Below are 12925 nucleotides of genomic sequence, written 5' to 3'. Positions count from 1 at the left end.
AGGAGGAGAAGAAAACGGAGATGGTTACAAGTCTGATTTCTCCATGACTGGGAAGAGTCAGGTTTGCAGGGCCAGGACGAAACCCCACAAGAGGGAAGGAGCACCCCATGATGGGACAGGCCCCTGTGAGCAGGACAGAGCCAGGAATGGAAAACTCCCGTACCTGTCAGTCTTTCCCCCAACTTTCACCAAAAAAGAGGCTGGCTGGTGACCACAGAACAATTTGCAGACAAGAAACAATGTGACTATGCTCTGTTACAAAACTAATTGCTTCTAATTCCCTGATGGACTCAGTTCTGTGTGTGTCAATTTGACTGAAAGTTCAAAAGGTATTTTTCTTATTAGTGTATAATTAACATGTTAAAATATTTATTGCATGGATATGTAAATGCCAGCAAGGTAATCCCCTGCCGGAGAATTTAATGCGGGCACTTTTCTTTGTTTTACATCATTTCATTTGCAGAGACAGTGGGCTCTGTTATTAATAAAAAAGCAAACAATGGGTGACATGCTTAAAAGTTAGAGGGGAGTAAAAGAAGGGGAGAAAAGTCAAAGGAGTTGTTACTTGCAAGCAAAACCCACTAACTCTCTCTGCAATTGAAACGCCGTCTTTCAACGTCAGATTACACAGCCCCAGGGTTCTGGTGCTGCCAGCAGGTAAGGAACCACAAAAAAAGCAACCAGAAGGTAGGGGAGAGAGCAGGGAGAAAGCCACGAGACCACGGAGGGAGCCATCAGGGGGCACGTGGCAGGAGCTGTGCAGTGGGATGCAGTGGCAGGTGCATGGTAGGATGTGATGGGAGGTGCATGGATAACCACAGTGGTGGAACATGGTGGGATCTGCACAGCCTGGCCGGGATCCTTCCTGCACTTCAGGGAGCCCTGAGGATGCCAGACCTTGTACAAGTCAGGCACCCCAGTCCACCTGTCCGTCCACCCAAAGTCCCCCCAGATCCGCAGGGATCCCACCTGGGCTCCCACCAGCACCATCCCTGGCCCTGGGGATGCTCCTTAAATCCTGAACAGCAGAAGGAGCAGTCTTTGCTCTGCTCCCCTTCCTCAAAACAGCAGCATCCTCCCACAACAGAACCGGGGACACCCACCTGCCCCACAGCCCTGTCCTGCCTCCTCTCTGCCACGCTCCTCCTCGCCCCAGCCCCGTGGTTGTTCTCCTTCCCAAAGCACCGCTCTGGGATACTATGGCCTGTTTTTATGGCAATTATGAACATGGTAAAAATAAATGCATGCATCTTTAATGTCTCAATAAATAAAGGAAAGCAGAGTCTGCTGCTAACGTAATCACAATGGCAGGATGCAGGGAGTGGGGCCACTGCAGCAGAGCCGAATGTGAAATCCAATCGTACCCCAGCCGAGGTTACACGGCTCTGCCAAGATAATAAAGCAGAGGCAGCATTGGTTAAGTGTAACCTTTTCTGAAATACAGCACAATATCTAATTTACCAAACAGGAACCTCCCAGAGAGGAACATGCGAGGAGCAGCGAGCCGGGGGAGTTGGCCTAGCACTCAGCACAGCTCGGTTATTACTTTCACACAGTAATTACTGCTGGAGAGTCACGCAGGAGATTTACTGCACAAACTACTGGTCCCTGCAGTTCCTGCATTTGCGGTCCTGCCGGACGACTTTGATGCTCAGAGCTCAGGAGCAAACACACACATGTATTTTCAAAGCACATGATACCCAAGAACCTAAATACCACAGAAAATACCTGATCCTGTGTTTATCCATCACTCCTGGGGCTGGCATCCCAAGGGGGTGGATGCCACCCCACAGCATCCCCCCCAAGCAGCCTCACAGCAGACCCCAAATGAGCTGAGAGAAGCCAAGCAATGGGGGGCAGAAGGGATTGCAGCCAGTTTTGGCACAATCCTTGCACAGGGGGGAGCCTCCTCTATCACCCAGCACTGGCAGACAGGGGAAGGGGCTCCCAGAAGCCCAGAGCCTCAGCTGGATCCATCCCTGCATCCCCAGCAGCAGGGAGACCCCCTGCACCCACCACCACCTCCATCATCTCCATCCCTGCATGTGCACAGTTCAGCCCCGGGAAAACCAGGAGAGGACCAGCTGGGTGAGGGGATGCAGACAGCCAATTTCAATACATACAGGTACACTGAAGAGCTTTAGAACACTCAGAGCATGGACACTGCATCGCCCAGGCTTCAGGGGCCAAGGAATACCCAAGGCCATCCACAGGGAAAGACTGACCAGTGCCACCAAAATGCCACAGGCTGAGGAGATGCCACACGTGCACCGCACCACAGCCCAGATACAGACCTGGCACCAAATCCTCCTCGGACCAACAGCATTGGGAGCTTTGCTGTTGATTTCAAACCAAAAACAAAGACCATATCCTGGCTCAACTCATTCACCGATGAGCAAATTCCCGGGATTTATGTTTGATGGACTGAAGTAACGTCCTTCCTGTGTACTCCCTGCTCCATGTGTCCCCCCTCCTCAGGACGCTCTGCACCACGCCACTGATGAAACCCCACATCCGCACGGAGAAGAGGGTTCCTGAGGGGCTGGACACAGCATCCGTTCCCAGGCTTCCAATTCCCCCACTGCTGGACACAGCACAAGTAATGATAATTACTTCCAGACTTCAGACGAAACAAGGAGTGACACGGCCACAGGGATGGGAAATCCTCTTCCCTGGGTCTGCATCCTTGGAGGTGAGAGCTGCCTGTGCTGCCCACACTGGCACAAGGGTGGGCTGCCCATCCTTCCCGCACTGGCGCACTCCCTCCAGCCCGGTTTCTTTACTTTGCCATGGGATTATCTGTCAAGGTTATCTCCATGCAGACTAGGGGATCAAAACAGAAAAATAAAAAAGAAATCAGATTTTTCATGGAGAAGGGCTGCTTTACAGCTTGCATTATTCAATCAAAGTTCACTTGATTTAATTCTAGTTCATCCTGCAAGGTGCAATCATTTACAAACAGAGGCAAAATGACGGGAAAGGAGAGTGTCTTCGACATGTCAACATCTTAATTGGGAAAGGATCCGCTCCCTCTCTTAATGAGACCCAAAGAACAAAGTCAAAGAACAAAAAAGAGGTAAAAGGTAAGGCTGGCTGGCACCGTTGAAAGTGTGCTCTTCATCAAGTGCATCACTGAGAGGCTGGCCCACATCTTCTTCATTATTTTGGCAAAAGCAAATGAACTGTCACTTTCTCACTAATCAGCATCGCTCCTGTAGAAATCAAAGGGGAGCCCAGCCCCAAGTCCAGCCTCTCCTTTCCGTGTTCAGAGCCAGGCGCAGCAAGGACCTCCCAAACATGCTGCCAGCTCCTGCTCGCTGTAATGCGAAGAAAGGATGTTCACACTTGTCACGCTCAGCCCCACAGCCTCTGTGCCATGAATAAACAGTGCATTCCAGACATCGGCAAATGCTGAATAACACCTTGCATAAAGTCTGTAGCCTCAGCCTGCTTTTCTCTTGGAGGAGAGAAACCCTGCTGTCCTCTGGGCTCAGGATTTGCTTTCCAGATGCAGACGTGTTGGTGTCAATGCCATCAAAAGGAGCCCTGGCTCGGCATACAACTTACCAGTGCCTAATTTGAAAAATGCTTTCAACCGCTGCCTTAGCAACACAAATATAAATATAACAACAGACACATTCCAAATCAAGCAATCAGGAGGGAAATATTAAACACTTTTTTTTTCCCCCCTTGCGGTTACTTTTGGTTGAGGACTGCCAATTCCATTAAATTAAAAAAAAAAAGGATGTACAAACGTCAGTACAACTCTTCTTGACCTGGATATCGACGGGGTGACTTCCCCGACAGCAAAAGGTCTGTTAGCAACAGGGCACTGCTCTAACGACTGCTCACTCTCTGCCTTAGAAACAGAAATAAACTCTGGTGGATCTAAAGGCAGTTTAAGAGGAACTAATGCAAGTGCCAGCAGAAAGGTCAGCGGGCTGCAGCAACTCCGGGCACAACCAGCACCGCAGACTGCTGGAGAAATAGAGGATGCTGGCTGGGGTCAGTCCCCAGGGTGGGAGGGATGTGTCCTGGGCCATGCCAGCAGGCTGGGATCAGCACAGCCATGTCCCCGTAGCCTGCTCGCCTCAGGGCAGATGCCTGGCATCTGGTTCTTCATCACTCTTCCCTCTTTCCAGCTATTTCAGATGTGGGATTTTTTTCAAAGCAAACTCCACAGAGGTGAAAATCCAGCTTTCTGCACTGCATGTGGATCCAGGCTCTTGATAAAGGGTTTGATTCCTCAGTCCACACATCAGCCAGCCCCCAGCAAAGTCCATGGTTGTTCAGAGCTGGGCCCATCTCTCCCAACCCAAAGTGACAGGTATCCATCCATCCGCCAGCCTCTGCCTCGGAAGACGGCTCTGAAGCATCTCAACACAGGGTTTTTGGCCCTTCTTCTCACTTCAGGGTGAAAACATTTCTATCTTTCCACAAATTATTGTAAACCTGCTGCAACCTCCTGCCAAAGCATGTAGGGACCCTTCACAAACTCAGCTTCATAAAAATGACACATTTAGCGCCACTTTTTCAGGGTTATCCCTTGAGCCTTTTTTTCCCCTACATGCCTCGTTAATAAAGCTTGCATGTCACCCTTTATTATTAAAAAACAAAGCGGACCTTTCTCCAAGGCTGCAATGTGCATCTCTCCTTTTGGGTGTCACAAAATCCTCCAGAAACACGCGACGGCTCCTCATCCTCTGCATCAAGCTGCACATCTCCACCTGGAGCACCAGCCTCCTGACTTTCCCTCTGTGCTGCAGGCGCCACTGGGGACCACAGAAATGGCAAATTGTTCCCAAAAATCCACTGTGCCTCCCTGGTGGGAAGGGTAGAGCTTGTAAGACCGCTTCTCCTGGTCCTTCTGTATCCTCAGTCCTGTTCTCCATGGGCCACTCAATCACAGGCTCCAGCATCTGCAATAGAACTGATGCTGCCTATTAGGAGATCTCACCAGCATTTAATTCTTATGGTTTGAATTATATTGTGGGTGATACAGAATTCATGCAAATTAAATAAGAACACTCCAGCTGCACTTGGGCAACAGTGAAAATTTCCAAGTAGGGACCAGGTCAAATGAAGTACGCATCAGCAATGAGGGAAAGCCATTATCATTTAGCAAGCTGCTCATTTAGCCCATGGGAAATAGGGAAACAGTCTGAGACTCCTTCCCACCAGGAGCAGGCGGAGTAGGAAACCCCACGGAACACCGGAATCGAGCCCCACGGCCCGAGAGGAACAGCCAGGCTGGTGCTGATGCTCTCACACCCAGCAACACGGCTGGTCCCCCTCTGCACACCGGCAGGAGACTCATCAGATCCAGCTCCGGGCTGGGAGCACATCACAAAGGACATCAGGAGAGATTTTCCCCCGTTGTGTGCGATGGCACATAATTAGCCCCATGCTATGGCCACTGACGAGGATGCTGCTGCCAGGACCTGTGACCAGCTGCAGAGCCTGACCCACTTGAGGAGCTCTGCTCCTCCTCTCCCTGCTCCCCACCAGCTCCGCTCTGGCACTGACGGCACGTGTGGCATCCGCAGCCGCGCACGAGGGTCTGAGCAGCACCGCTGCGGAGACGCCAAACAGACCCCTATTCCCCAGATCCAACTATCCCATATCCGCACCTCCTGGCATGGGGGGTGTCAGAGGTTTGAGAGCAGCAGCAGCCCGAGGCTTTGGGTTAAGCAGCAGTGCAAACTCCACCCAAATAGCTACTGGGCTTGCCACCATGGAGGAGAATCAGCAAACGCTGACAGACACAGCGGGAAGAGCAATGCCCACGTCACACCAAGGAACCCACCGCCCTCTCCCCTGGCAGCCAAGCTGTGCTGTGGCTCTGAGATCCCCCGCAGGGCCAGCGCCCTTGGAAAGGACCCATCTGGCCACTGGTGTCCATCAGTAGCTCCAGCCACTCCACGGGCACTGAAGCACAAGCCAAGGGAGGGGGCAGAGGACGCGCCTTTGTCAACAGCCCCAGGCAAGACAGAAGGAAAACATGAAGCGATTCAGCTCCTAAGGAGCATTTAGGAGCCAGTCACCTGGAAGAGCTGAAAGGACCTGACCTCTGGCATCTCCCTCTGCAGCCATCTCCCCACACCCAGCTCACTGACAAAGCTTCTCATAGAGGAGACTGCAAGCTGTGAACTACCAACATAGCGTCTCTGGAAAAGTAAGTGCATTTAGCATCTGATATTGATGTTTTATAATTAGATGTAATACAGCAGATCATTTTCCTGCACTTGATCAATGAAACCAGGGTTGGGTTTGGGGTTAGGCTGTTTTGCAGACACTGATTGCTGCCTAAGCCTACTGGAGCAGTGCCTTGCTCGCTTCAGCAGGAACGAGCAGAGATGAGGATGTGCAAACACAGCATCCATTTAGATTTACTATCCCCGAAATATAAACAGAATATTTATTTCTGGCCTTTTAAGCAGTAATTCCAAATTTAATGAGGTACAAGGAACATTCCTCAGAGCCAGACACTATGGCTACTTAACACCACCAAGGCTCTAATTACTACTGCAGCTTAAATAAAGGGCATTTCGTTCTGATGGACATTATTAACACTGAAAGAACTGAGTCCAGCCTCCATTTTCTCTTGATGAAATAAAAAGCATTGCAGAGAAATCACTGGGAGAGTTCATCCTTTAGCATCACTCCTCTCATCAGACTAAGCAGAAGTATCAAGCCAGACCATATTACAGTGCAAGCATCCCACTAATCCACGCTGAACTCCTGTCCCCTCCCCAAATAAATGCAGGCTTTGTCATTTTTTGTTTGAAAACGGATCAGAGGCAAGAGAAAAGTTGCTGCTGAGATGTGATTTTGAAAAAAGGTATAGGATTAAAAACCCAGATTGAATCCAGGAGCAGCAACACACAACTAAGCCAAAACTGCACCCCACAAAGCCACAAATTGTGTCACCCAGTTGGATTTGTCAACAGAACAGAAATCTACAGTGTGGTTATGAAGAGCAAAAATGCAATCCTAAAAAACCTGCATTACCTTCACATGGTATCTATAACCCCGAAGCTTTTTGGGGGACATGGCACAGGGGTCCCTCCATTGGAACCATCACAGCAGATACCTGCTTGGCACCACCCCTCAAAATCTATTGAAAAGCAAAATACTGACCCAAAAGTGGGGCAGGCTTTCTAGGGAGGAGCATACAGACACGTTCTCACACGGACCAAGAGCAGCCAGGAGGCTGGTGATGCTCCGGCAGCTACCCACTGCTTCCCCCCTGGCTGGGACAGGAGGGATTTGGGGGCAGCAGGGGCAATGCCTCCCTCCCATGTGCCCACTGATGGGCAGGGGGCTGAGCTTGCCAGGCCCCTGGGGCACAGCCTTCTGCACAGGGGTCCTGCCTCGATATGCCAAGGAAAACTCCCTGCAGGGATATAATAGCCAATAAACCCAATAAAAGGGGCTTTCCCATCACCTGTACCTGGGGTTTTCAGATGTGTGATGGACCCATGTGTGCAGCTCCTAGCACAGACTACACCCCTCCCTAAGCAGTGTGAGAAACAATCTGGATCTAATCAGCAGCCCCAGGGTGATGGGGCACGACTTAGAAATTTGTTAAAAAACCTTTCAGAACTGTCCTTTCCCTGCCTCCTGCCATTAGGAATGAAAACAAATATAACAGAAGAACTTTTTTTAAAATGTTCCCATCTCTAGGGCTAAATAAAACTGCCTGTCATTCACCTTCTGGACTGGCAGGTCAGACCAATGCGTTTTGTAGGGAACAGGAGAAATCACAGATTTGTCACTGCAAAAAGAAAAAGGGAAAAAAAAGAAAAAAAAAAAAAAACAAACGAAAAAGCAAAAATCATTGCAGCTGAGTTAAAAATAGGGAAGGCGTGAGATGCTGCTGCCAGCTTGGCACATCGGAGCCATGGGATGCCCGGGCTGCATCCCCGAGCGTGCACAAGCCCCGGGGTGTCAGGGGGCACAGGAGGGACCTTGGCCCTGTCCCGTTTTCCAGGGAAAACCCCATTTCTTCTAATTTTTGGGCAAGCAGACAGAGCTTCCTAGCCTACACACCCCCCAGACATTTTCCTCCCACAGCTTCACCAGAGGCCAGACCTGGTCCCACGCGTGCCCTGGCACAGGGTCACGGGCATCCAGACCCAGCTCTGGAGTGGAACCTCCGCAGCAGCAGCTCCTGCCTGGCTTCAGCTAAAATCCCCCCGCACTGGCAGATAATCAAACTGAGACAAACACCGTCCTGTATGCTCATGGTTTTATCATTCACATTGTTTATCTGGAATTGCATGGGAAGGCTTGCAATCAGGATAGCCTCAGGCAGCTCCCACTCGAAGCCTCGAGGGGATTTCGCTCACAACAAAACTCTTTATCAAAACCAGTTTTCCCTTATTTTAATTTTTTTTCCCTACTTGGGCAGAAAAACACAGCTCTCCAGCCCACAAAATCACCCTGCAGCCATGAGACTGGCAGCAAATCTGAGCGGGACTGGCCTTCCTCCCACTGCCATCGCTGTCTCACCCTGGGTGGGGAGCGGATGTGAAGCCTGGCTCTGCTCAGCCCAGCCCCACTCAGAACCCACTGCCTCCCAAAGGTGCCATGCTGGCTCCAGCATCCTTGGGGACACAGCAGCACCCTCTGAATAGCCCTTCCTCCCCGCTGAGCCGTGCTACCAGCTCCTACCAGCTCTGGGGCGGCGGGAAACTGAGGAATTCAAGCTAACAGGAGCCTGTGTTCTCCCAGAACAAACTGTAGGGAAATGAATGACAATAAAGTGCTCACCACGTTAAGGGATCTCTCTCTGGCACTAGCTGGATGCCCTTCTCCATCCCCATGCTGCCCTCTCCCCTGCCCACAGCCACCCCACATTATTAACAGCCTGGTAAACACAGCCCGTTGGTTATTACAAAGATGCCAAAACCTTACTACTTCTTGTTCCTTCCAGTTAATGTACCATAGCCGAGGATAAATTGCTATTACAAGGAACTAAAAATAAAAATGTTTCAGAGGCCGTAATTGGCTTGTCTTGTTGGGCTTTTTAAGGAGCCAAAGTACCAGTTCCAGGCTATTAGCCCTAAGGTTGTAGGAGAATAGTATAAAATATTTCTTCATTAAAACCCTACCTTCTCCATAGACGTGTTTTTCTTTAGGGTTTTTTTTTTCCCCCTTTCCTTCTTTCTTTTTTTTATTCCCCCTTTTAAAAATTATTATTATTTTCTTTTTAAAAGACATGCGTTATCAAATGAGCTTTAGTTAAAAGAGGGCTCTGAAAGCCCAGAGGTGATATAAATAGACAGAGCTCAGTGCAGCTGGAGAACCAGCCAGAGCCTTCACTCATCTATTCAGGTCATTTTTCTACAACTTACATAATATTCCTCAGTTGCATCCATAATCTTGGGTCATTTTTAATAATCAGCACCAAATCTCGCAGTCCTTGAGGAGACAGTGCTCTGCGCTGGAAGGCACCCAGCCCACTGGTGTGGGACAGGACCATCACCACCACAGTCTGCAACCCACTACGAGGCTGCCAAGGGTGCCCAGGGTGCTCCCTGAGATGGGGACTATGGGTTTTTTCCTTTTGAGGCTTTTTGGTGCTATTTGGTTATTAAGAGCTTCAGTTACCACCATTACTCAGTGTCAGCAACAACCACGACAGTCACGGTTTTTAGGAGAGAGCCAGGAGTTGGACTCCATGATCCTTGTGGGTCTCTTTCAACTCAGGATCTTCTACGATTCTATGAAAACCAAATCCATTTATTCAGCAAAACCCTCCTTTCAAAAGAAGCAGATGCTCTGCTGAGCGAGGATGCGGCGGTTTGGCACCTGCTGTCCTGATGACGATGGTGACGATGCATCAGCAAAACAGCTATAATTTATGGTCACAACTTTAAAATTGGCTTTAAGTCCTTGTGGAGCCCGCTCCAACTGACAGGAGCACCTTGGGGCTGCCCTCCCCACTCGCACAGAGCCGGGCATGGCAGAGACCTCTCCATGACAATGGCTCGGCGCAGCACAGCATCACAATAAATAATGATGATATCAATAAGGATGATGATCAATCTCTTGGTAATACGGCCCAGGAGGGGAAGCACAGCAGAAAAATTACAACAGAGCCTCTAACCCTCTGCTTTTCCTCGAAGAGAAGGTCGGATGACACATTTCTTTGTGAAACAACAACCCAAGAGGTATTTACTACTTTTATTTTGTGATGTGAGGGTTGCTGCTAAAAAAAGACTATTTCTGTTAGGTACAATTGCTATTTTTTGATAGTGTCTCAGCAATACCTTGTTAAAAAGGGCAAAACAACAGTTATTAATTACCCTAATTAACCCAATTCATAAGACACATTTGTGTGGCTGTCATGACAACTGCTTTGACTAACTTGCCAAGAATAGCTTAGCTGTCCATTCAAATAAATCCCTGATAATTACTAGTCTAGTTTACTGGGCTTCTGTGATAATAATAATTAGTGCTACTGTACAAAAGGTCGCGCTAAACAGTTTATGAATGATGCATTTTGCATGGTGATTACATGAGTCACACAGCATCCAGCAAACAGACACAGCCACATCTCCAACATGGAGAGATGCGACTAGATGGGAGCCTGTGGCTGCTCTGCCTGCAGACAGCATGGCAGGATGAGAAGGAGACGTCAGGAAGCTTGGAGGAGAAATAACCATGAGCTGGGTTGAGCTTGGACAGTCACCAACCTGCCTCCTCAACCACTGGAGTGGCCGGCTGGCCACCACAGGAGATGGTTCTCTAACGGAGGCACCAAAAAGCTTCCAAGCCTGACCTGTCACATGTTGGTATCTCACCTCACCACCTCATTTCCCTCTCTGTCAAGAACACACGATCATGGATCACCTCTCTGGTTTTGGCATACGTCCATTAGGTTTAGGATCACTGACAAAAGGGGGGTTAGATCACCAGAGGCAACGTGAGCTTGGGGTGGACAGTCCCAGCCCTCTCTGTCTTCATCTTTGCAGGGAGAAGCCCTTCAACTTGCAGTTTGGGTCTCTCCAAGAGGAGCTGCAGCCCCAGCACACCCCTGCAATCAGTGAGTGTCCTGTGGGCAGCAGGCACTGCTCAGCCCAGCACTGCTCCTCCTGAGGCTGCTGCTGGCTTCAGGAGGAGCCACTTCCTCCAGGACCTTCCCGTGCTCCTGACAGGGCAACGCTCTTACCTACCTTCATAGCAACAAACCCAGGCCAGTCAAATGTCATTTTAGCTCTGCTGAGGTTTATTGATGAAAACTGATCCATGGGATTCCCTCTGGCTATACCTACACAGAGGCAAGAGGGGATGGGACCGCACTGTGCCCACGCTGAAAAATCCTGCAAAACCCCAGGGCAGAGAGGGCAGTGGGGCAGGGACAGAGGCAGGATGTTCACTTCTAATACAGAGGACAGCTGCCAGCTCTGTGGAAATCTATGAAATCACTCCATTTACAATAAATTCTGATTAAATACCACATATGGTCCTTATTGTCCCTCCCTTGTTACCTATCACAGAGGCACCTGCATGTAAACAGGGTCTTAACCGGCAAATATTTGTCTGCTACGGCCCCCTCCTCCCTCACCCCACCTGAACTTGCAATTATTCTTATTGATTGACTTTAAGAGAGCACCATGCACATGCCTCGAGCTGCCACGCGCCGAGCAAACAAGGGAACAACGCCGGGCTCCGCTGTAATCATTACCAGGGCGAGCAATTGCCCTGTCACACATGGCAGGTTATGGCTTCAGACTGGAGGCAGCAAGGCCAGATGAACGCTTAAAACGTCATTACAGTGTGAAAAGCGAGGATGTAGAAATGACACCTCCTTTCTCAACAAATCTGTTCCCCAAGCATCTCCCAGCTCTGTGAAGAATTCATCTCGTTAAGCCCGAAGAGCCAACAGAGCCCTTGGAGGGGGGACGTGGGCTCGTGTCCTCTCTGCATGGCAAAATAAGCACTGATGAGGAAGTCTTAGATCTGGGGGAAGATGGATTTGAGGTCCCGCAAGGATTTCAGTGCTGGGCCCTGAGCCCAGGCTGAGCCCAGGCTGAGCCCAGGCTGAGCCCAGGCTCGCCTGCACATCCTCCCCAGTTGTAGATGAAAGTACATGCCAGAAGATGAGGTGCTTTTATCAGACCAAAAGGAGAAATTAGGGAAACCTGACGCCGAGCAGAACATTCCCCAGTTCTCCCAAGTGAAGTTTGCAGCTCAGTTCAATATGTTAGTGCCTAATGAAGGTTTTCCCCATACTCTGCAGGGTACAATCATTCTCCTCCTAATGAGCATGTGTTAATGGCATATTAATGCCGACAACAACTAAGTGCAGAGAACAAGAGATGAACATATTCCAAAATTCATCTTTTTTTTTTCCAAACAAAGGAACCCATCGCGCGGCTGAGCAAGCCCCAGCCCAGCAGGAGCCTGTGGCTCCCACAGCGACGTTGCTGGCTCACCATGGGATGCAGAGCCCAGATGGGACACAGCTCTGGTCTCTCACTAACCCAATCCCCACAATGAGTTGTTATGAGTTGTTGTACAGGGAGAGCTCTCAGCCCAAGCGTGGTATTCCCCCCAGACGCAGCCTCGCTGAGGGCTGAACAAGGAAGCAGAGGAACCGCTCGCCAGCGCCTGCAGAAGTTTCACCGGGCAGACAGGTTCGGGTGCTGTACCTAAGCCAACAGCCGGGCGGATCTGCTTACTGAATGTCGCCTGAGCTGGGTCCCTGCCAGAGCATCCAGATGTGAATCTGAATATGAAAAGTCCAGGAGGCAGCAGGTGACAGAGGCGCAGGCGCGGGCTCCGAGCCCCATCCTGGTGCCGGCGTCCCAACCCATCTGGGTTTGTCTCAGCAAGTTTACACAAGCTCTCAGGCATGGAAAAGAACACACATAATGGGTGTTTTCCTGTTTTTTCATCTTTGCTTTTGAAAACA

General features: G+C 50.0%; 1 protein-coding gene across 3 annotated transcripts in view; it reads right to left on the bottom strand.

Moving 5' to 3' along the window:
• The window catches only part of PCDH19 (protocadherin 19), a 58458-nt gene that overhangs the window by 31409 nt on the left and 14124 nt on the right, over positions 1-12925 (bottom strand). Inside the window, exon 3 of one of the 3 annotated variants that reach the window (XM_032123832.1) lies at positions 6-4919. The exons of the other annotated variants lie outside the window; for them this stretch is intronic. Within the exon in view, the coding sequence (XP_031979723.1) occupies positions 4593-4919 (327 nt within the window). The 3' untranslated portion in view covers positions 6-4592. Of the gene's footprint in view, positions 1-5; positions 4920-12925 lie in introns of those variants that run through there. 3 annotated transcript variants of the gene reach the window in all.

Source organism: Corvus moneduloides, chromosome 14 (assembly GCF_009650955.1).
Source record: "Corvus moneduloides isolate bCorMon1 chromosome 14, bCorMon1.pri, whole genome shotgun sequence".
Lineage (NCBI taxonomy): Eukaryota > Metazoa > Chordata > Aves > Passeriformes > Corvidae > Corvus > Corvus moneduloides.
This window is presented reverse-complemented; position numbering and strand designations above follow the sequence as displayed.